The 24637-nt window shown below is 42.7% G+C and overlaps 1 protein-coding gene across 1 annotated transcript in view; it reads right to left on the minus strand.

Annotated features, from left to right (window-relative positions):
• Window positions 1-15462: 15462 nt before the first annotated feature.
• gria3b (glutamate receptor, ionotropic, AMPA 3b) overlaps window positions 15463-24637 on the minus strand; it is a 494474-nt gene continuing 485299 nt past the window's right edge. Inside the window, exon 16 of the mRNA XM_070882006.1 lies at window positions 15463-15627. Within this exon, the coding sequence (XP_070738107.1) occupies window positions 15463-15627 (165 nt within the window). The remainder of the gene's footprint in view (window positions 15628-24637) is intronic.

Consider the following 24637-nt stretch of genomic DNA (forward strand, 5'->3'; position numbering starts at 1 on the left):
AGTTATGTCTTCAGAAGCACAGGGATCCACCATCAGGAGCAGTAATGGAAATTACTTTTTGAGCTAACCCAGAATTCACTGCTAGGCCATATCTGCCCTTTCTCTAGTATAAGAACATAAGAAATAGGAGTGGGAGCAGGCCTTTTGGCCCTTCGAGCCTGCTCCGCCATTCAATAAGATCAGGGCTGATCTACCTCAACTCCACCATCCCGCACTATCCCCATATCCCATTGTTCACAGCCCTTTGAGCGAAAACAATTCTCCTCATCTCAGCTGTAAATGCTCTGAGACTGTGACTCTAGTTCTAGACCCTCCAGCCAGGGCAAGCATCCTCGCAGCATTTACCCTGTCAAGATCCTTAAGAATTTTCTATGTTTCAATGAGATCGCCTCTCATTCCTCTAAACTCTAGGGGATATAGGCCTAGTCTACTCAATCTCTCCCCATAGGATAATCCTCTATCCCAGGCATCAGTCTCGTGAACCTTCGTTGCACTCCCTCTAAGGCAAGTATATCCTTCCTCAGGTATGGAGACCAAAACTGTACACAGTACTCCAGGTATCGTCTCACTAAGGCCTTATGTAATTGCAGTAAGACATCGTAGGGTAGAAATTGCCCCCACCCCCTCTGCCCAAAACGGGGCGCTCCCACTCTGTTTCAATGGTTTTTACCGCAGCTGCGGTTCAGGTCGCCACTTGAGCGACATTCGTCTCTTTATATTTTTTTGTTTTGATCCAGAAGTGGGTGTAAATGGGGGCGGTGACAACAACTGAGGGGCGAAAGTTGGGTACGGAGCGGAGTTACCGCCGTGATGACATCATCACGGCGCTACGTCACCACGGCTCTCCCCTTCACTTAAGAACATAAGAACATAAGAATTAGGAACAAGAGTAGGCCATTTAGCCCCTCGAGCCTGTTCCGCCATTCAACAAGATCATGGCTGATCTGGCCGTGGACTCAGCTCCATTTACCCGCCCGCTCCCCATAACCCTTAATTCCCTTATTGGTTAAAAATCTATCTATCTGTGACTTGAATACATTCAATGAGCTAGCCTCAACTGCTTCCCTGGGCAGAGAATTCCACAGATTCACAACCCTCTGGGAGAAGAAATTCCTTCTCAACTCGGTTTTAAATTGGCTCCTCGGTATTTTGAGGCTGTGCCCCCTAGTTCTAGTCTCCCTGACCAGTGGAAACAACCTCTCTGCCTCTATCCCTTTCATTATTTTAAATGTTTCTCTAATATCATCCCTCATCCTTCTGAACTCCAACGAGTAAAGACCTACTCTATTCAATCTATTATCATAAGGTAACCCCCTCATCTCCGGAATCAGCCTAGTGAATCGTCTCTGTACCCCCTCCAAGGCTAGTATATCCTTCCTTAAGTAAGGTGACCAAAACTGCACGCAGTACTCCAGGTGCGGCCTCACTAATACCCTGTACAATTGCAGCAGGACCTCCCTGCTTTTGTACTCCATCCCTCTCGCAGTGAAGGCCAACATTCCATTCGCCTTCCTGATTATCTGCTGCACCTGCAAACTAACATTTTGGGATTCATGCACAAGGACCCCCAGGTCCCTCTGCACCGCAGCATGTTGTAATTTCTCCCCATTCAAATAATATTCCCTTTTACTGTTTTTTTTCCCCAAGGTGAATGACCTCACATTTTCCGACATTGTATTCCATCTGCCAAACCTTAGCCCATTCGCTTAACCTATCTAAATCTCTTTGCAGCCTCTCTGTGTCCTCTACACAACCCGCTTTCCCACTAATCTTTGTGTCATCTGCAAATTTTGTTACACTACACTCTGTCCCCTCTTCCAGGTCATCTATGTATATTGTAAGCAGTTGTGGTTCTAGCACCGATCCCTGTGGCACACCACTAACCACCGATTTCCAACCTGAAAAGGACCCATTTATCCCGACTCTCTGCTTTCTGTTAGCCAGCCAATTCTCTATCCATGCTAGGACACAGAGAGGCTGCAAAGAGATTTAGATAGGTTAAGTGAATGGGCTAAGGTTTGGCAGATGGAATACAATGTCGGAAAATGTGAGATCATTCACCTTGGGAAAAAAAACAGTAAAAGGGAATATTATTTGAATGGGGAGAAATTACAACATGCTGCGGTGCAGAGGGACCTGGGGGTCCTTGTGCATGAATCCCAAAATGTTAGTTTGCAGGTGCAGCAGGTAATCAGGAAGGCGAATGGAATGTTGACCTACATTGCGAGAGGGATGGAGTACAAAAGCAGGGAGGTCCTGCTGCAACTGTACAGGGTATTGGTGAGGCCGCACCTGGAGTACTGCGTGCAGTTTTGGTCGCCATCACTTAAGGAAGGATATACTAGCCTTGGAGGGGGTACAGAGATGACTCCGCGTACCTTTATCTTCTGCAGTAACCTTTTGTGTGGCACCTTATCGAATGCCTTTTGGAAATCTAAATACACCACATCCATCGGTAAAAGGGGAGAGCCATTGCGATTTCAAAATCTCTGCCCACTGGGCCACCAGGGAGGGGTTTGGCCGGGCCAGCAGCCTGGCACACAAGAGGGGGCATAGTTGACGGGCCGACAAAAAAAAAATATGGCGGCAGCGGCAATCGGCCCTTCCCTTTAAGAGAAGCCACACCGCTGCTGCAGAAGGCCACAGCCTCACTGGACCATTGGGGAAAAGTTTGTTTTGGCACCGCCGGGTGGGCCAAAGATTTTCCGAGGCGGATATCGCCATCGGGTGGGTTAGATCGGCGGTGCGCACGGTGATAATGAAGACAGACCGGCAGCAGCGGGACGGCAAGGGGGGATCGAGGCACCACCGGGAAAACTCGGGAGGGCAATTGGGCTAGCAGCGGTCATTCCACCAAAATTGCCGGCCACTCCACTTCACAGCGTGGCCGCCAATTTGCGGTGGTAACAGGCCTTAAGGAAAGGGGCAATTTCGTCCCTCTTTACTCTTATATTCCAATCCTTTTGTAATAAAGGCTAACATACCATTTGCTTTCCTAATTGCTCGCATGTTAACTTTCAGTGATTTGTGTATAAGGACACCCAGGTCCCTCTGACTACCAAAATTTCTCAATCCCTCACCATTTAAAAAATATTCAGCTTTTCTATGTTTCCGACTAAAGTGGATAACTTCACACTTCTCCACATGATATTCCATTTGCCGTGTTTTTCCCCACCCATTTAACCTGTCTATATCCTGTTGCAGTCTCTTTGCATCCTCCTCACTACATAGTTTCACACCGAGCTCCCACCTCCTATTAGCAAACTTGTTAATATTTCTCTTGGTCCCCTCATCTAATTTAGTAATATAGATTGTGAATAGCTGAGGCCCAAACACCGATCCTTGTGGTATCCCACTTATTACAGCCTGCAAACCCGAAAAAGACCCGTCTATTCCCACTCTCTGTTTTCTGTCGGTGAACCAATCCTCAATCCATGCTAATATATTAGTCCCAATCCCATGAGCCCTAATTTTGTGTAATAACCTCTTGTGTGGCACCTTACCGAATGCCTTTTGAAAATCTAAATACAATACATTCACTGGTTCCGCTTTATCCACCCTGCTAGTTACAACTTCAAAATCTCTAACACGATTTCCCTTTCATAAATCCATGTTGACTCTGCCCAATCATATTATGATTTTCTAAGTGCCCTGTTACCACGTTCCTAATAATAGATTCTCGCATTTTCTCTATTGCTGATGTCAGGCTAACTGGTCGATAGTTTCCTGTTTTCTCTCTCCCTCCTTTCTTGAATAGCAGGGTTACATTTACTACCTTCCAATCCACAGGGACTGTTCCAGAGTTCAGGGAATTCTGGAAGATCAAAATGAATGCATCCACTCTTCCTATAGTCACCTCTTTTAAAACCCTAGGATGTAGATCATCAGGTCCAGGGGATTTGTCGGCTTTTAGTCCTGTTAATTTCACCAGTACAATTTTTTTTACTAATACTAATTTCTTTAAGTTCCTCATTCTCACTAGACCCTTGGATCCCAACTATTTCCAGAATGGTTTTTGTGTCTTCTTCTGTGAAGACAGATACAAAGCATTTGTTTAATGTCTCTTCCTTTTCCTTAATCCCCATTATAATTTTTCCTGGCTCTGACTCTAAGGGACCCATGTTTACTTTTGCTAATCTCCTTATTTTTACATACCTATAGAAGCTTTTACAATCTGTTTTATGTCTCTTGCTAGTTTACTCTCATATTCTATTTCTTGGTCATCGTTCGCTGAACTCTAAAATCCTCCCAATTCTCAGGCTTACTATTTTTTTTGGCAAAATTATAAGCCTCTTTCTTTAATCTAATTCTATCTTTATCTTCTCTTGTTAGCTACGGTTAGACCTTCTTATTCCTTAATGGAATATATATTAGTAGCAAATTATGAATTATTTCTTTAAATGCCTTGTTTATCTACTGTCATATCTTACCATAGCCAATTCGCCCCTCATACCGTTCTGAACAAAGTTTGCTTTGTTCAGATTTAAGACCCTAGTTTCAGATTTAACTAAATCACTCTGAAACTCAACATAAAATTCTATCATATTATGATCACTGTTCCTCAGATGCTCCTTTACTACAAGTTAATTCATTAACCTTGTCTCATTGCACAATGCTATATCTAAAATAGCCTGCTCCCTAGTTGGTTCCTCAACATACTGATCTAGAAAACTACCTTGAATGTATTTCATGAACTCATCCTCTGCACTATTACTGCAAATTTGGTTTACCCATTCTATAAGAAGGTTAAAGCCCCCCATGATTACTGTATTACTCTTGTTACATGCAGCTCTAATTTTCTGATTTATACTGTGTCCAACATTGTCCCCACCAGTGCTTTCTGCCCCTTGTTTTTAAGCTCCACCCAAAGTGATTCTACATTTTGATTTTCTGAGCTAAGTTCTTTTCTCTCTACTGTATTAATCCCATCATTTATTATCAGGGCTACTCCATTTCCTTTTCCATTTTGCCTATCTCTTCTAAAAGTCAAGTATACTGGAATATTTAGTTCCCAACTTGGCCACTCTGCAACCATGTCTCTGCAGTGGCTATTATATCAAACTGATTTATACAACAACATAAAAGCAAAAGACTGCGGATGCTGGAATCGGAAATATAAACAGATACTGCTTGTAATCTCAATGGGCCAGGCAGCATCTGTGGACAGAAGCAGAGATAACATTTTGGGTCGATGACCCTTCGTCAGAACTGGTGAATGTTTGAAATGAACAAATTCTTAAGGCGCACTGAAAGGGGAAGGGGAGAAAAGAACAAAAGGGAAGTTCTGTGATAGGGTGGGAGGCAGGAGAGATTAGAGAGACAAAAGGGATGATGGGCCGACTTGAGATGGTAATAGCATAAGTTAGAAAAACGTTAGTTTAGTTAGGGTGTGAATGGTAGGATAATTATCCGCTACCATGAGAAACAAAGAGAGAGAAAAAATACATCAGAGCAAAATATGGGCAGAAGCTAAGGTCTGAAATTGTTGAACTCGATGTTGAGTCCAGAAGGCTGTAAAGTGCCTAAATGAAAGGTGAGGTGCTGTTCCTTGATCTTGCATTGAGCTTCATTGGAACAGTGCAGGAGTCCGAGAATGGAGATATCAGAGTGGGAGTGGAGTGGACAATTAAAATGACAGGCGACCGGAAGCTCGGGTCACGCTTACGGATTGAACGGAGATGCTCCGCAAAGCAGTCACCCAATCTGTGTTTGGTCTCCCCAATGTTGAGGAGACCACATCGTGAGCAGCGAATACAGTATACTAAATTGAAAGAAGTACAAGTAAATCGCTGTTTCACCTGGAAAGAGTATTTGGGGCCTGGACAGTGGTAAGGGAGGAGGTAAAAGGGCAGGTGTTGCAGCTATTTTGTTGGATAACAGTAATCAAGTGCCCCCTGATTTAAAGGAGGCAGCAGCTCTGTAACTCCTTTTGGAGTAAACAAAATTAAACATTAAATCAAGTACCCCCCGATCTGGGGGACACTCCAGACACTTTCCAACTGCCCTTTTTTTTTGTGGGTTTTATTTTGTGATTTTTTTGGGGGGGGGCTTTAAAATCATAAATTTTACAAGTGCCCCCTATAAAAGGGGAGGGGGACACTAAAACCCGGCAATTAAAACAAATTAAACTTCAGGTGTTGCATCTCTTGCCCTTGCACGGGAAGGTACCATGGGAAAGGGAGGGGGTGCTGGGGGGTGACTGTGGAATGGACCAGGATGTCCATATGAGATTAAATCAGTGACGGTCTGGGAAATGATGGCTTCATGTTCGATAGTGGGGTCATGGTACAGTGGGAGGTAGGAGGAGGTGTCAGAGAGTTAATGATCAATCTCTGCAAGGCACTTTACAGCCTTCTGGACTCAACATCACGTTCAACAATTTCAGATAACCTCTGCCCATTTTTGACTCCCTTCCACCCACCGCCCCCCCCCCGATCTTATGTTTTTTTTTTCTTTGTCTCCAATGGCAGGTGGTCATTATTCCGCCATTCACACCCTAGTTAGACTAACCTTTTTCTAACTTCTGCCATTACCATTTCAATTCGGCCCATCATCCCTTTTGTGTCTCTAATCTCTCCTGCCTTTCACCCTAACACAGACCTTCCCTTTTGTTCTTTCTTCTCCTCCTCTTTTCATTGCTCCTTAAGAATCTATTCTTTTTTAACATTCGCCAGTTCTGACGAAGGGCCGTCGACCTAAAATGTTAACTCTGTTTTTCTCTCCGCAGATGCTGCCTGACCCATTGGAATTTCCAGCATTTTCTGATTTATATCTGTGCCATTAATTCATCTATTTTGTTGCGAACGCTTCGCGCATTCAGATATAGTGCCTTTACCTTTAACTTTTTTCTATTTTTCCTTGATGTCACCTTAGACAATGATGCCCTCTTACCTTTGTTAAGCTCTCTGTCCCTTCCTGATCCACTCTGCTAATTTTTACCCAAATCGCTACTCTGCTCTACAGCCTTTACATTTCTCTTACTGCTTTTGAATTTATCTTTTCCTGAATCCTCCCACCACCCCACTTCATTAATTTAAAGTCCTATCTACCGCCTGAGTTAGTCGATTCGCCAGGACACTGCGCCCAGCCTGGTTTCAGTGAAGCCCATCCCAATGGAACAGTTCCCTCTTTCCCCAATATGGGTGCCAGTGCCCCATGAATTAAAATGCCTGCCTTCCACACCATTCTTTCAGCCACGCATTTAACCTTCTAATCTGTTTGTCTCTATACCAATTTGTGCGTGGATCAGGTAACAATCCAGAAGTTCTGCGTTTTAATTTCAACCCTACCTCCTCAAACTCTGTCAGCAGAATCTCATTCCTAGTTCTACCTATGTCATTGGTTCCTACGTAAACCATGACAACTTGATCGTCTCCCTCTCACTCCAAGTTCTTCTCCAGCTACGAGGAGATATCCTTGACCCTGGCATCAGATAAGCAACACAACCTTCCGAACTCTTTCTCGTGGCTGCAGAGAAAAGTATCTATCCCCATGACTATACTGTCGCCTAGCACTACCACATTCCTTTTCACTCCCCCCACTTGAATGGCCTCCTGTACCATGGTGCCGTGGTCAGTTTGCCCATCCACCCTGCAGACTTTGCCCTGATCCACATAAGCATTAAGAAACTTGTATCTGTTGGATGAAGCTCCTCCAGCACTGCACCTCAGGTCGCTTTACCTGCTTGACTCATAGTCACTCCCTCCTGTCCCTGACCACGAACCTGACCAACACCACTATCTAACATAAGGGATGTGACTGCCTCCTGGATCAAAGTATCCATGTAAGTCTCCCCCCTCCCTGATGCCCCACAATGTCTGCACCTCGGACTCCAGCTCAAAATCTCTGAGCTGATGTTCCTCGAGGTGCAGACACTCACTGCAGATGTGGTTGTCCGGGATCACAATACTATCCACAAACTCCCACATGCTGCAGTTGTGTCACCTGCAATATCATCCGTATCTAAACTTGTTTTATTTATTTAATTAAAGTTTATTTATTTAATTAACTTAGCTTTTTTTTTAGATTTTAAAACTAATTACTCAATCTAGTTTAAGTTATAGGCAGGTTAACTTAAATGCTTACCTGTAAACTTACGCTCGCCGCTCCTCCTTGTGCTGTGATGTCACTTTGCAATTTCTTTTTTCCCTGTGCTCTGCTGCTCCGCCGAGCTTCTGTTTAAATTCTCGTGGCCACTCCCGTGGTGTTCCTCACTCATCCGACTTCTTCAGGCATTAATTGTAGTATTAATTGCCACTTTAAAAATATGACCTCCTTGTGAACTCAGGAAGTGGAGGTTTTTGTGTATTTGGGGTGGGAAGAGAATGTCCATAAGACATGTGCTGACTGCATAGAATGTTAGCAGCTCTTAAGCTGGTAGATCTTAATACTTGTTCATGGTAGATCTTGTATTAAATCTCTTTGACTAAAGACCAGCAGACTGACTGAATTGGCTAAACTGACGATATTCAAAACCATAGCATGGCTATCATTGTTCTACGCCGGTATTAGGCCCATACATATCCCAAAATAAAATCCTATAGGTCTGGAATTGAGATAATTGAATTCTTGTCAATTGATTTATTTCGGAGATCTGGGCCTTGAAATGTTTGGGCTGATATTGCACTGCCAGAAGTGCTGCAGGGTGGGACCTCCACACATCACTTGACCCCACCCCAAATCCCAGGGAAACCCAGTACCTGAACCAGTTTGAGCTTTGATCAATGCTGCAAGACCTGGTGACAGAGAATTTAATTTGACAGTCTGGCTGCAGCGTCCATAGAGGTGACTGCCTGCTCCATTTTTTAATATTCCTTCACAGGATGTGGGCGTCGCTGGCAAAATCAGTATTTATTGTCCATCCCTAATTGTCCTTAAGAAGGTGGTGGTGAGCTGCCTTATACAACTGAGTGGCTTGCTAGGCCATTTCAGAAGTCAGTTAAGAGTCAACCACATTGCTGTGGGTCTGGAGTCACATATAGGCCACACTGAGTAAGGACGGCAGATTTCCTTCCCTAAGTGAACCAGATGGGTTTTTACAATAATCCGGTGGTTTCATGGTTACCATTACTGATACTAGTTTTTTATTACAGGTTTATTTAGTTAATTTAACTGAATTTAAATTCCCTAGCTGCCATGGTGGGATTTGAACTTGTGTCTCCGAATCATTAGTCTAGGCGTCTGGATTACTCGTACAGTAACATAACCACTATGGCACTGTATCCCTGTAGACTGCACAATGGTCATGCCCTGGGCCAGAATGCTACACAAGCTGGAAGCAGGCTCCTCCATATTCTCAGACATGAAGTGACAGCTCCGAGACAGGCTGTTCAATACCATATGTGTAGAAAGCAGTTTTTTGTTGAAGACTGGGCCGCTAAAGTCGGCATTTCTTTCATCCTCATCAGAGCCAGCACCCGCGCTTATCCTCCAGCGAGCAGGCTCCTTCAGTTCTGGTCAACCTTTGGTTATTGTGAACCACCTTCTCCTGAAGAAAAAGAGGAAGAGAATTAATGAATGACAGTTGAATGGGGTTGTGCAGATGTGTATGTCAGCTTCATATAGTGTGTATGTTGAGGCAGAGAAGCAGCAAGTTGCATGCAGGATGGGGAACTGGCCATGTTGAAGACAGTGGCTCCGCTGTGAATTGAGATAGCACTCAGCATAGGCATTAAATGCTTACCAATTGACACCATGTAAAAGCAGAATGTTGTTGGTGTCTGACGGAAGGGCAGCAAGAGGTGAGTGTGTAATTGGAATGAGAAGGAGCATTGGTACAGTGTCCCCTTGTGATTGGTGAAGTATGTGGTATGAGGAGGGAAGTGCTTTGGGTGTTGGGGTGGAGGAGATGGATAGCGGAGAGAAGTCCTGTGGCCTGATATAACGGATAGAAATAGAGCTAGGAAGACCTCATGCTCACCCTTGCTAATCCAGGTTGTTGAAGCGTTTCTGGTACGGAACCCACATCCTGGGGGCGATGGTGCAGACATTGACATTGTCTGCCACCTCCCTCTCGGCCTGCTGCGGCATCTGTATGGGCACCTTTCTGCCATCTGAAGGAAACGGGACCTGACTACGTGCACTCATTTGCTCCACTAGCGCCTCCACGGCAGTATCAGAGAATTCAGGTGCTTCTGCCTGAGACATTTGGAAGTGCAGAATCCTCCCACTGAGCAGATGACCCATCACTTTAAGAGGTGTACTCACTCTCCAAATGGGTGCCGGGCTCACTGGAAATCGCTCCCTCCTGGTGCGCTGCCCATCACCGCTGGAAATACAATGGGCAGCCTGCCAATGAAATTTATATGAGGCCCAACTGTCAAAATGGTGTGTGGCCCTCAGACTGATGGCATAAGGTGGGTGGCCTGATTGCTCCACCCACCGCCTGCAGGGAAAATTAACCCTCTTATCTTTTCTCGGTATAATTCCAACAGTTTCTCTTTTTATTACAGTAACAGATGCTGAAACAAATAGCAGCAAAATCATAAACTCATTTTTTCTAAACACATTTATGATTTTGCTGCAGAGGTTATGCGTCTCCATTGTAAATGGCAGCATCCCAGCCATAGGTATTCTCAAACTGTGAGACTTTCCCCAATGGAGGCCTGTTTGAACATAGCAAATAAAAGTCAGGCACATATATCACTTTGTTATGGGGTATACCATTAAAAAACAATGATAACTGCTACAAAATCCAGATTAAGGATTTATTTTTCCTTCATAAATCAGAATTGGCTGATTTGGGTCACTTTAGATTTTCCCTTTAAACCTCACATATGGCTTTAAAATTCAGCCATAACACACATGCCTCTGTGCAAACCTCAAACAAATGTAGTAAATACAGTTGAAGGGAATTTTATAAAATTGGACGCCAACTGCAGAGGTTGCCTATTTTTTATTTAATACAATAATAAAATGGCATCTTTGTATAATCTAAATGTGGTGCTCAAAGGTTGCTGTAAGGTAGGAAGAGCCCCACTCTACAGGAAACACGCATCTTTGATCTGATAAAATGCAGCAAATAAATAAAAATGTAATTTAATGGAATCCTATTCTATATCATATATTGTTTCAGAGAAAAATAAAATCTGACTACAACTTCATTTACATACAATAGGAATGACTATGGCAAGAATAACATGGTAAAACTAGCACAAGTTTTCATATCAGATTTTCACAAAATATATGTGCGTTTCCAACTATTAACTGATGTAATTCAAAGTGGGATACTGGTGTGGCAGCAAAAATTCCCATGACAAAAAGCAAGCTCCTCAGGGCATTGCTATTAAGCCTTGTAATTGTGCAGAGCAGTGACACCCTGGGTCAGAACACAGCTGAGTTAGTGTCTCTCTGCACAATGAATATTTTACACTTTGTTTAAGTACAGTGTTAATCATTCCATTAGCTACATCCTATTGAGTTGCTAGATGACTCATCATCCTATGAATAGGCAACTTTGAAATTATGCTTTGTACCTTGTATGTTTTGTTTTAATCAATCCATCTATTCATTTGTTAATAATACAGAAAAAGAGCATGGTGCAGTCAAGTATAATATTTCTTCAATTGCAATATTTGTTAAGTGGTCATAAAAATTATTGTCGGACTTTTTACAGATTTTTCCACATTGAAGATAAGAGATTTTCGTGCAGTGGGGTAGAGGTGAGAATGACCAATTGTCAGCATTGAGCATCCCCAGAGCAGGTAGTTAGATGCAGGCGAAGGCTCATTTTCCTTTGCCTTAACAGTGTTTCTTAATCCCAATTTCAGCACTTGTTACTGCATCAGTGTAGCACTTTTATTTGCCACATTAGCCATCCTTGGGCCCCCTTTGAACAAGATTAATTTATGATTCAAATAATGCCAATTTATGGGTAGACTTGTTCCATGGATTCAGACTCATTAGAAGCGTATTAGGGTTAACCAGAGTCTTTTCAATTTCAACCCTTGCAGCCAGTAGGTTGGAAACTTTCATCCCAGCAGTCTGTAATGGATTTGAGCTAGTTCCTGATAATGAAAGGACACTGTATTTATTCACTATACCACACTCCCTCGTGTTATTTTTTATTGAGAGAGAATGTTGCTACCATTCTGAGATTTTGTTTGAGAGTTATTTAAGATGTTCCATTTAGCACAATTGTATTTGAAGCAAGAAATTACAGGTTGACTACATTTTATTCTGATTCTATTGACAAACTAAGCTCTTCATTAACTTACAGGATGAGGGAGCATGTGCTTGGGTTGGTAGGAACAATATCCCTGCCATGATTCTTTGAAATGATATGATTTTGAAAAACAATGGCCCAGAATTTGTGATTCTGATGACGGCGAACTGGCAGCGTTTGCCGCCATTTTGTTTTTGAAACTGACTACATCTTCGGGATTTAGCACATGTGCTGCCTACCTCAAAAATCCTGAAGTTGCGTTCAGTCATTCACTGCTCCTCCACAAGCTGCGCTGTGGGCCTCCCATCCACAGAGCCGGCAATCCATGAAATCTCTCAAATCATGGAAACTGACCAATACGTTGGCTCTTCTGCAGTAATTGCACTGTTAAATACTCCATTAAAAGTTAGTCCCAAAGGGATTAGGTGTAACTAGGGTGTTTACAGCGTATTGACAGCTAAACATAGGTTAGGGCCCTGAAAAACATTTGTGCAGTGTCAAAATCATCCATTTTAATAAGAAATAAACATTTTTAAGAAACTTAAAAAAAAATGTTCATCTTTATTTCAGGTTTGCCTTTTCCCCATGTGAAAGCCCCAATCTTTGTTTTGCTCTCTCTAATATTTTTTTAAAGTTAGAATTTTAAGGACTTACCCACTTCCTTCTTTGCTGTCTGTGAGAATTCTGCATTTTGACAGCTTATTGACGTCACAGCAGCTCGCAATATGGGATTCCCACTGTACTATGTTGATTTGAATTATGTATTGGAAAACCCACACTTCTCAACACAGCGATCGCAAGATCTTTGTGCGAAGCTTACTTCGGGGCCCAGCGATGAACGCCTTTGTGTCGCTGCTGACTGCAAATTCCCAGCCAATAAGATTAGAGCCAGGTCAGGTCCTGAGAAGCATAAGGAGCAGAGCCGAGGAATCATGAATTGTATGGAATCATTTCCTTAATCAATAAATCTAGGTGTTCAGAGTGGTAAGGGAGTTGAGTTGAAACCTGGTGCTAGTCATTGATTTCAGAGCCTTTGGTCAGCTATGACCCAGGCTACCACTAAGCCATTCTACCTGGAAGGAAAAGGAAAATGTTTGACTTGTCTCACATTCACATTCTTTGTGGATTACTGGGAAAATAATGTGTGTAACTGTGTGACTATGGCATGAGCTGGACTATCTCCAGGTATCAGTGAGATTGCATGTGTATGCAAACTCTGTAGGCATAATCTGCAGGCATTGTCTAGCAAGGCAATTCACCAGGTTGTAGCAGCAAGCTTTGCTTTGACAGCAACCACAAAACGAGCAATTCTTTCTATCTATTTATCTCTCTCTCTCTCTCTCTCTCTCTCTCTCTTTTTCTCTCTCATCTCTCTCTCATCTCTCTCTCTCTCTCTCTCTCTTATAGGGAGTGGGGGCTGGGTAAGCTGTGAATGTTATTGTAAAATAAGAGTTCTTTTTGAAGTGCAGTTTATACCTTCTCAAGATCCATGCAAGGAACCAGAAGTAGCTTCCAACCGGAGGTTTGACAAATACAGTTCAAAGATGCAAATAAATCTTTTGTGACAAGTAAAACATTCAGTGAAATTTCACCCAAAGAAGTGAGATATTACAGTCTCCATTTCATGCACAATGATGCACATTGCAGAAATGCTTTCGTACTGAGGCCGATCATGTCAAACATCAACAATAAATACAGTAGATGCTTTTATCTTTACAGCTGAACATTTCAGGACAAAACTATTATTTTGCTTTTAAATTTAGAATAGGCACTTTGGACTGTGCTTTTATGTAGAGCTCCCACAGACAGCAAATGCACGGGGCCCACTCCTTGCATTTACATAACTGAAACTAGCTTCTTTATCCTGACAACAGAATCATACACCCACAATGTAATGGCATTGAGATAGGGAGGCAGGGCAGTCTACAGTATGAAGTGTAACCAAAGGTGGGCTGCTCATGTAACTGCAGTTGATTATATCCTGGTAAAGGATAAAAGCACTTAGTGAGAAGTGTCAGGCCTCAGTGCTCCAAAAAAATAATAAAAGCACCCAACCATAAAAGCTGTTAAGAAAAAAAATAGGAGGCATACACTTTGATTCAGTCAGACATTTGCAGACTCCTTTTTTTTCTATACAGTTTATTTACAAAATGTATTAAAATTCCTTTCTTTTACAATACCTCATTACTGAGGCTCAGTAAATGATGTCCACTCATGCACCTTTATACTTTAAATATTTGCTATTTTGCTTGTTAACATTTCTGTGTTTGCCGATGTGCAGTTTTAACAAAAAAATCTTTAAGTGACTACAGCTTAACTTCTATAGCTTGAAGTTAATAGCAGGAAGTGTAGGCAATCACTGTCTTACATGCAAGTTTAAAAAGAATGAAAAGAACTCAAATCCTTCACCTCTGTGAAGTCTTCACTCTTGAAAACTGACACAAGTTGATAAATCTACATTGTTTCTGTTCATATAATCCTTTAAAAAAATCATTTTTTTGTTTTCCTATAGACACTTTATTTGTAGAGCTCTGATTAACCCTTTCTCACCTGATCAGGTCACTCTCGATTCAAATTAAATCTTCTCAATGATCAGACACTTGAAAGTATTCAGAGAGGAAAAGGTTAAACACATTTGCTGCTATATAAAAGTAGGCCATTTCATTGTACTTGATTGTTCACATTCTGTTTGACATCCTGATGGCCTCCTTCTCTTCCCCACAGATTGGATGTTAACCCACTGAATCCCCACTTTGTAATATTAACAGAGGTAATTAGTATGTAGGTACTTTACTGAACAGCCTGGATTTTTAAAAAAAATTAACAATTATGCTTTATTTCTCACAGAAAAGATATCATGTAAGAATTTTGCCACTGTATCTTGCAAGAAACAACTATTTTTGTTTAATTGTCATTATTTCTGTTAATCAGTCAGTTATTAAAGTAACTTTTTAGACATTATTTTATATTGCATATTTCCTTTGAGTGCTTTTCCAATTTATCATTTCAATTGGTGCAAGGAGACTGGCACTCAAAGTCGTAAGTCCCAATGTTATTGTTCAGACATTTTATACATGAAACCTTTTCTCTGCAATAGTTGTGTTATCAAATAATGGCTTTTTGCTGAACTAAATTGATTTTATTCCAGTATATAATTTCACAGAGAAGCTTGATTCTTTTTTTAAACTCTGTCCTGTATTTTCAAGCAAGCTAGACTCTTATTGTGATTCAGAATGATGAGTTGCATTGTTGTGATTCTCCATTATGTTCCATAAGGCACTGAAGGAGTATTCAGTTTTTTATGAAAAGTCTGGTGCACCATCAGCCACTCTGGTACCATGTCTGACACCCGGTACAGCGTGCAGTGACCACAGGTAGTCAGGGGTCATGGCACGGCCGTTTTCTCCAACGCTCCCAAATATGGACAGTGTTCCTTTGTTTTGCATGGCATCAGTGTAGGTCAGCTGTGTTACAAAGAAGGAGAGAAAAAGAAAATCTACTGTTAAAAATTAAAGCACTGAATACATCACGACACAATTTATGGGTCAATTGAAAATTAATGCTTTGCTTGACACATTAATTTTTGAACTGTGATACATTTCCCAGCGTTGCAAAGAAAGTGTCAGATAAGCTAAAATAAACCACTGAGAGGGATTCAAATTAAGTTAGCATGATGACAGGCAAAAATTAGTGCATTTGCAGTCATGTGTGCAGAATTTGCAAGCGATATACGCATTTGCATGACTGCACCAAACTTGATTAACTACAATAAATATTATATCATATATTATTATAGAACAGCTTACGGAACTGGACGCAAAGATTTTGCACTTGCTGGATAAATTACGATTAGCCAAGTGTAGATATTGTGAACAAACTCAGATTCTGTATGAATCAGCTACCTCAAAGGGAATACGCATGACCTAAAAATATTTAATTTGCTCGTTCAGATGGCTCTCGTGTTACAGTTTAATATAGTGTGATTAGCAGAGCTGCTGTTAATATCAGTCAGTTCTACCCAGGTGGGATGCTGTCATTAGCTGTCACCTGGCGTAGATATCTGCTTGAGTGTAGAATTGTGTGTTCACCCTCTTCCCATTCTTGTTCTGAATTGTAACAGACAGAAAGTTTATACTTCTTCTCATTTGCTTTTGAAAAATGGTAATTTTTTTTACATGTATATCTAAGGATCCCATTTTAGAAATGAAGTGATTATCTGCATAAACATTTTTGTGTCTTTCTGCGCATGCGCGCGGCGGACCCCGTCCCTTTTTTGCGCATGCGTGCTTGATCCGGTCGCGCATGCGCAGTACGATATGAGGAAGCCAGAAGTGGGGCCAAACCACATTGCCAAGCCTGGAGCTGCTGCCATTGCTGTTCGAGCTTGAACCTGCTACTAGGGCTTTAGGGTTATCTTTCGAAAATCAATGACTACGCTAAAGGAGTCTCCAGAACTTTTGCCTAGAATACTGCTGTGATTATCTACACAAAAATTGTCACAGCCTTCTAAGAGAGGAAATCAGAGGTGGGAAAGAGAGAGCGGGAGGAGGAGAGAGAGACAGAGAGAGAGAGAGGCTGAGACTGAACGACAGAGAGAGTGGGGGGTGGGGGGGAAGAGTGACTGGGTGAGAAAGGGGCAGAGAGAGACTGGGAGGAGACATAGAGAGAGAAAGAGGGGACGGAGGAAAAAGGATCAGAAGGGAGAGAGAGAGAGGGGAGAGAAGATCAGGAACTCGGTTGTGGGAGGGGGGGTAAAGATCATGGAGAGCACAGTGGGGATGGTGGAAGAACAGGATCTAGATCTAAAGGCAGGGGGGTTGAGAGCAAGAACATGATCCAGATGGTAAGATGGATTGCGTTCTTCTTTACACCCGCACCACATTCTCCCTCTTTCTCCCCCACTTCCTCCCCCCTCCCAAAATCTGGTTTATTTCTCTGAAAGCTCGATGCATGTGTGGCAAGTGACATAATTGGACTGGACAAAATCCGCAAGTCATAACACTGTCACTATTCACTTCATACCCAATAAACCTGTCAACAATCCATGACCCACACACAATGCCCCATCTTTGGGGAGGAGGGTGGGGGAAGTCAGGAAGTTGTTGAGGGGAGAAACTTGGGAAGAGGGAGGTCGGGAACCCGTCGGGGTGGAGGGCATTGGTGGGAGAAGAAGCTCATGAAATTGGGCTGCGGGAGAATGTCAGAAACTTGGACAGGGGGAGCAGGTTAGGAATTTGGGTGGGGGGGAGGAGGTCAGAAACTTGGACTGGAGGGAGGTTAGGAACTTGGCAGGGGGAGCATGTCAGGAACCTGGGCAGTGGGGGGTGGGGGCAGGAACTTCTTTGGGGGGGTGGAAGGTCTTAACCCATGCGAGTGAGCCCTATCTTTTCCAAGTGAGCTCTGTTCTGTCTGGAGTCAGAATGGCTCGAATTACATTTTGCAAAGAGAAACTGCTGGGTGTGTTTTATTCTCCAAGGGGACGAATCAGCAATCAGGAGTTGTTATCAAGGGGCCCAATCAGAGCTTTAGGTGTTGCAAATTAATGCGTCCTTTTAGAAGTGCTTGGTTTTTTATCACTGTCACGTGCACATACTTTAATATTATTTGTATAGTTAGTTGGGAGGACATTCCCTTACCCTCGCCCTCTCCCATACTATTGGCAAGAATGAGTCATATAGTAAGTGAAAGCAGCTTCCCTTGGAGAACATTTGTGATATTTAGTAATCAGTTCTCAAAATGTGACTCTGCAGGGGAATTCATGAAAAGTTTTTCTTTGCAAAAGGGCGTGGCATAAATCCATTTTCTTTAAAATTCATTTTGGGTTATGTTTATTCTTTTCCACATGTTCCCCAACTGAGCATTGGAATAGTCAAGTCTGGAGGTGACAAGGGCAAGGGTGAGAGTTTCAGCAGCAGATAGGCTAAGGCAGGGCAGAAACAGCAATGTTACATAGGTGGAAGTCGGTGGTCTTTGTAATGGAGACGATAAGAGGTCAGAAACCTAGCTCACAGTCAAATGAACCTTGATTTATGTTTTTGCAACCTTTTGTCGAATTCCTTCAGCTAATCTATAACATAACATTCATCTTATCTTTAATATAACATTCATCTTATCTATAATATTTCAGCTTTTCTATAATATAACATTGTCATGGAGTACAACTTGGAAATAGTGACCCTTTCTAGACCAGGCAGATACAAACTTTAATTTGATAACTTTTTGTTGTTTGCATTCCTCTTCTGGAATCACTGTCCAATTGTATTGTTGCAAATAGCAGTACCTAAGCTGGTTCTGTGTACTTAAGAACATAAGAAATAGGAGCGAGAGTAGGCCATTTGGTCCTTCGAACCTGTTCCGCCATTCAATAAGATCATGGCTGATCTTCAACCTCAACTCCACTTTCCTGCAGTATTCCCATATTCTTTAATTCCCTTAATATCCAAAAATCTATCGATCTCTGTCTTGGATATACTCAATGACTGAGCATCCACAGCCCTCTGGGGTAGAAAATTCCAAATTTTCACAACCATTTGAGTGAAGCCATTTCTCCTCACCTCAGTCCTATATGGCCGATCCCTTAATCTGAAACTGTTACCCCTAGTTCTAGACTCACCAGCCAGGGCAAACCTCCCAGCATCTATCCTGTCAAGCCCTGTAAGAATTATATGTTTCAATGAGATCACCTCTCATTCTTCTGAAATCTTGGGAATATAAGCTTAGTCTGCTCAATCTCTCCTCAGGACAATCCCCCCATCCAGGAATCAGTTTGGTGAACCTTTGTTGCACTCCCTCTATGGCAAGTATATCCTCCTTGGGTAAGGAGACCAAGATTGTACACAATACTCCAGGTGTGATCTCAACAAGGCCCTATATAATTGCAGTAAAATGTCTTTATTCCTATATTCCAATCTATTTGTAATGAAGGCTAACATACCATTTGCTTTCCTAATTGCTTGTTGTACCTGTATGTTAACTTTCTGTGTTTCGTGTACAAGGACACCCAGGTCTCTCTGAACATCAACATTTTCCAATCTCTTGCCATTTAAAAAATATTCTGCTTTTCTATTTTTCTATTTTTCTTACCAAAGTGGATAGCTTCACATTTCTCCACATTATAGAAAATAGGTGCAGGAGTAGGCCATTCGGCCCTTCGAGCCTGCCATATCCTTGCCCATTCACTTAACCTGTCGATATCCCTTTGCTGCCTCTTTTTATCCTCCTCACAACTTACTTTCCCACCTAGCTTTGTATCGGCAGCAAAATTGGATACATTACACTCGGTCTCCTCATCTAAGTCATTGATACAGATTGTAAGTAGCCGAGGCCCAAACACTGATCCTTGTGGTACCCCACTAGTTACAGCCTTCCAACCTGAAAATAACCCATTTATTCCTACTCTCTGTTTTCTGTCAGTTAACCAATCCTCCGTCCATACTAATACATTAGTCCCAATCCCATGAGCCCTAATTTTGTGTAATAATCTCATGTACGGCGCCTGATCAAATTCTTTTTGAAAATCCAAATACACTACTTTTACTGGTTTACCCTTATCTACCCTGTTAGTTACAACCTCAAAAAACTCTAACAGATTTGTCAAACACGATTTCCCTTTCATATATTCATGTTGACTCTTCCCAATCATATTATAATTCTCTAAATGCCCTGTTACCACGTCCCTAATAATAGATTGTAACATTTTCCCTACTGCTGATGTCAGGCTAACTGGTCTATAGATCCCTGTTTTCTCTCTCCCTCTTTTCTTGAATAGAGGGGTTACATTTACTATTTTCCAATCCACAGGGACCATTCTAGAATCTGGGGAATTCTCAAAGATCAAAACCAATGCATCCACTATCTCCGTAACTACCTCTTTTAAAACACTAAGATGTAGGCCATCAGGATTTGTGGATTTTAGTCCCATAAATTTTTCCAATACTATTTTTTTACAATACTCATTTCTTTAAGTTTCTCATTCACACTAGACCTTTGGCTCCCCAGTATTTTTGGAATGGTTTTTTGTGTCTCCTTCCATGAAGAAAGGTACAAAATTATTTGTTTAATGTCTCTGTCTTTTCCTTAGAATCATAGAAATTTACAGCACGGAAGGAGGCCATTTCGGCCCATCATGTCCGTGCCGGCCGACAAGAGTTATCCAGCCTAATCCCACTTTCCAGCACTTGGTCCGTAGCCTTGTAGATTATGGCATTTCAAGTGCACATCCAAGTACTTTTTAAATGTGGTGAGAGTTTCTGCCTCTATCACCCTTTCAGGCAGTGAGTTCCAGACCCCTACCACCCTCTGGGTGAAAACCTTTTCTCCTCAAATCCCCTCTAAACCTCCGACCAATTACTTTAAATCTATGTCCCCTGGTTGTTGACCCCTCTGCGATTCCCCATTATAATTTATCCTGTCTCTGCCTGTAAGGGACCCACATTTGCTTTTGCTAATTTCTTCTTTTTTACATACCGAAAGAAGCTTTTACAATCTGTTTTTAAATTTCTTGCTCGTTTACTCTCATTCTATTTTATCTCTATCAATTTATTTTTCCTCCTTTGCTGAATTCAATAATCCTCCCAATCCTCAGTCTTACTAATCTTTTTGGAAACATTATAAGCCTCTTCCTTTAATCTAATACTATATTTGTGCCCCCATGTGGTTTTTATTCCTTAAGGGAATGAATAGTCGCTGTCAATTATAAATTATTTATTTTAATTTTTGCCATTAGTTATCTACCGTCATGTCTTATAATCTAGTTTCCCAACCTACCTTATCCAATTTGCCTCTCATATCTATATAGTTTGCTTTGTTCAGAATTGAGACACTAGTTTTGGATTTAACTAAATCATTCTCAGTCTCAAGATCAAATTCTATCATATTATGATCAGTGCTCCCCAGATGCTCCTTTATGACAAGGTTATTAATTAGCCCTGTCTCATTGCACAATACAAGATCTAAAATAGCCTGTTCCCTAGTTGGTTCCTCGGCATACTGATCTCGAAAACCATCTTGAGTGTATGGTTTCAGGAATTTCTTAGACTGTGTTGTAACTAGTATAATACAACTTAATTACGTTTCTCAGAAAATGAAATCTGAGGGGAGATAGGAGGAAATTTACAGTCGAGGTGAACATGGCCGCCATTTTGTTTGGGAAGACGCATTAGGGGCCAGGGGCCTCCGTAGCTGGCGGGAAACCAGGGAGGCTGGTTTTCCCACTGGTTCTGCCAATTTTACTGGTTGGGCAAATTTGAATGCAAGGCCTTGGTTGCCCGCCAGTTTGAGAGGCTGGCTGGCTGCGGGTAGGTAGGTCTCAGTTGCAAGGGATCGGTCCGGGGGAGGAATCGCAGGAGGGGGGTCGGGATCGGCGGGGGGGGGCAACGGTAATCTGGAAGGATGGAAGAGAGGAACAGGGGGCTGGTTGCAGGATCAGCAGAGGACTGGCAGGCAATGGGGGGGGTGGTCGGGGATCGGTGAGGTTGGGGATCGGCAGGCGAGTGGGAATCTGCTGTGGGGTGGGGGTTGGTGATCGTGAGGGTGTGGTTCAGGGATTGGAGGGGTTGGGGGATCGTGGGGGGGATGGATTGGAGATTGTTGCAGGGTGGTTGGCCAGGGATCGGGGCGAGGGCGGAGGATCGGCAGAGGGTCCGGAGGATTGGGGCCGGCCACTGGAGGATCATCATCATCGTCAGCATGGGGAGACCTGGGGTGGTGATCGGAGGCCTCGTGGTGGGATAGGTTAGGCAGGACCCTGGATCCAGGAGGTAGGTATAAAGCCACTTACCTCCTGGGTGCAGCAGTCCCCACTGCTGGGTTTCAAAAATTGTGTGAAACCCGTCCTCATGTAGTTACATTCAAAAAGTACGGAGAAAATAGAGGCTTCCAGCCTCATTGCAATATTTAAATTGAGGTATCACCCACTGGCAGCGGGTTGGCTGCCCGCCCCCCCAGTCCAGCGTCCGAGAAACCCAGAAGTGGGCGGGTTGGAGGTGGGATCAGGTCGTGAATCCAACTTTTAACAATTTAACAGCCCCCATGCCCCAAACTCACCCGTTCTTTTTTAATGGAAAATTCTGGCCATGGCATTAAGTCAGATTCTGCAGTTAGTTGCAGTGAAGGGACTGAGAATCCATCCTGTTACAGGCCATATAACTCTCTATTTAATTCATTTTTAGAGGAATTTGAAGCAACACCTGATATTGTAACAATGTAACAATTGTGACTTAAAAAGCTCCTTCTGTATAATCTTATTCCATATACATTTTTGTATTTACACAATTGCACATATTTACATGGTTTTGATAGAATAAATAAAGAGAAACTGTTTCCAGTGGCAGCAGGGTCAGTAACCAAAGGACAAAGATTGAAGGAGATTGGCCAAAGAACCAGAGGCGACATGAGGAAACAGTTTTTTACGCAGTGAGTTGTTGTGATCTGGAATGCACTGCCTGAAAGGGTGATGGAAAGAGATTCAATAGTAACATTCAAGAGAGAACTGGATAAATACTTTGAAGGGAAAATAATTGCAGGGCTTTGGGGAAGGAACAGGGGAATGGGTTTAATTGGATAGTTCTACCAAAGAGCTGGCACGAGTATGATGGGCCGAATGACGTCCTTCTGCGCTGTATCATTTCATGATTCTATGAACTCCATCTCATGGATTTTAGTCTGCGGTACAGAATTTACTAATGTGACATTGTTGTTGGTTTAAAGAGATCTGGAGCACATAATGGGTAGTCTTGTATTTTCCCTGTGTGTACCCCTAAGATAGAGGGCTCTGTTTTCATCCTCTGGTACTGCTATCCCAGACATTTGTGCATTGGATCAAGTTTTAGTTCATAGGACGTGGAGGTGACAAGAAGCTGATCTTTGCATTATGTGCAAGTGGTAAGTATTGGGAATAAGACCAAATTGTAACATTTGGAATCAACATAGCATGTTTGTTATTTTGATAATACTGATAAGTTGATGGATTCATAAAAGGAGTGGTGGCTACATTATTTAAAGAGTAACAACACATAATTTTAGATTACCCTTTCTTAAGAGTATTTGCCAGCTAACTTTTACTGGTATCTACCTGCTTTACTACTCAGCAGCTGTCTATCAATGGGTAATGAGGAACCAATTTGCAGTGGTACTATTCTCAGGAATTAAAGGGTTAGGATAAATGAATTTTGCTCAGATTGGAGAAGAGTTGAAAGTGGCATATCCTAGAGTCAGTGCTGGGTCCACTTTTCTTCTTAGTATATCATCATCATAGGCAGTCCCTCGAAGCGAGGATGACTTGCTTCCACGCCTAAAGAAGGATGAGTTCACAGGTGTTTTGAATGAAGAACCCGAACTACATCCTCAAGGGTGGAAGATGCCTGTGCGTGGATTTTTTTAATGTGTGGTGGCCGTTGCACACCAGCCACCACACGGGCTCAACAGAGCTAGGTCTTGGTCCAGTGGCAAGGATTACCCAAGACAACTGGAGACCAGCTCTGCTGCACGGACCTAGTGCGCACACATATCTCAGTGTGGGCTGGCCCGTGCTGCCCCTGGGCCCCTGGCCCCGAACTCACGCCTCCCCTGGGCCCCGATCACATCCCTCCACAGTCTCTCACAGCTCCTTCGCCACTCTCGCTGCTCCTGCTGCATCTGCCCACGCTCCAATCACCGACCTGGACCTTGCTGACGTCACTCTTCGCTGCTGTTGCCCTCCTGTACCAGCTCGCGCTGTACCTTGTAGTGGCATGCCTTCACGCTGCTCCCTGGACCTCCGTGCTGCTCCTTTTATGGCCCCGACATGCCGCTGATGGTTTCTCACAGGTCGGGACCTCCACGCTGCTCCCTGGGCCACACGCTGCTCCTTTTATAGATGACTTAGACCCAGGCAGAGGGAACCCAACCGTGAAATTTTCTGACAAAAAGAAAAAATTGGGGTTTTGGCAAACAGCGCTGTAAAAGACTTCAGAGGATATAGGTGAACAGTATAAACAGACAGGTGTATTTAATGTGTAGACGTGTAAAGTAATAGACCTTGGGAGGGAAAACAAGAAATGGAAGTATACACATAATGGAAAAATGCTGAAGAATGTGGATGAATGGAGTGGATGTGGATGAACAGCATTTTGGGTTTTATAAATTAGAGCATAGAGTAAAGAGGTAATGGTAAATTTGTAAAAGCCATTGGTTAGGCCACAGTTAGAGTAGTGTGTGCAGTATTGGGAACCTCATTAAAGAAAGGACATTGAAGCCATAGCCAGCTAGGATGATGATGGGGTTGAGAAACTATAATTATGGGAAGAGATTTGAGATACTGGGATTATTTCCACTGGAGCAGAGAATGCTAAGAGGCTATTTATTAGAAGGTTTTAAAATTACAAAGCGTTTCAAAAGAGAAAGACCATTTCCTCCAGTTGGAGAATCAGGATGAGAGGGTCATCAATTCAGAATTGTCACGAAGAGAAAGGCTAAGAGAATTGTTTTTACTCGGAG

The sequence above is a fragment of the Pristiophorus japonicus genome, chromosome 6 (genome assembly GCF_044704955.1).
Source record: "Pristiophorus japonicus isolate sPriJap1 chromosome 6, sPriJap1.hap1, whole genome shotgun sequence".
Lineage (NCBI taxonomy): Eukaryota > Metazoa > Chordata > Chondrichthyes > Pristiophoridae > Pristiophorus > Pristiophorus japonicus.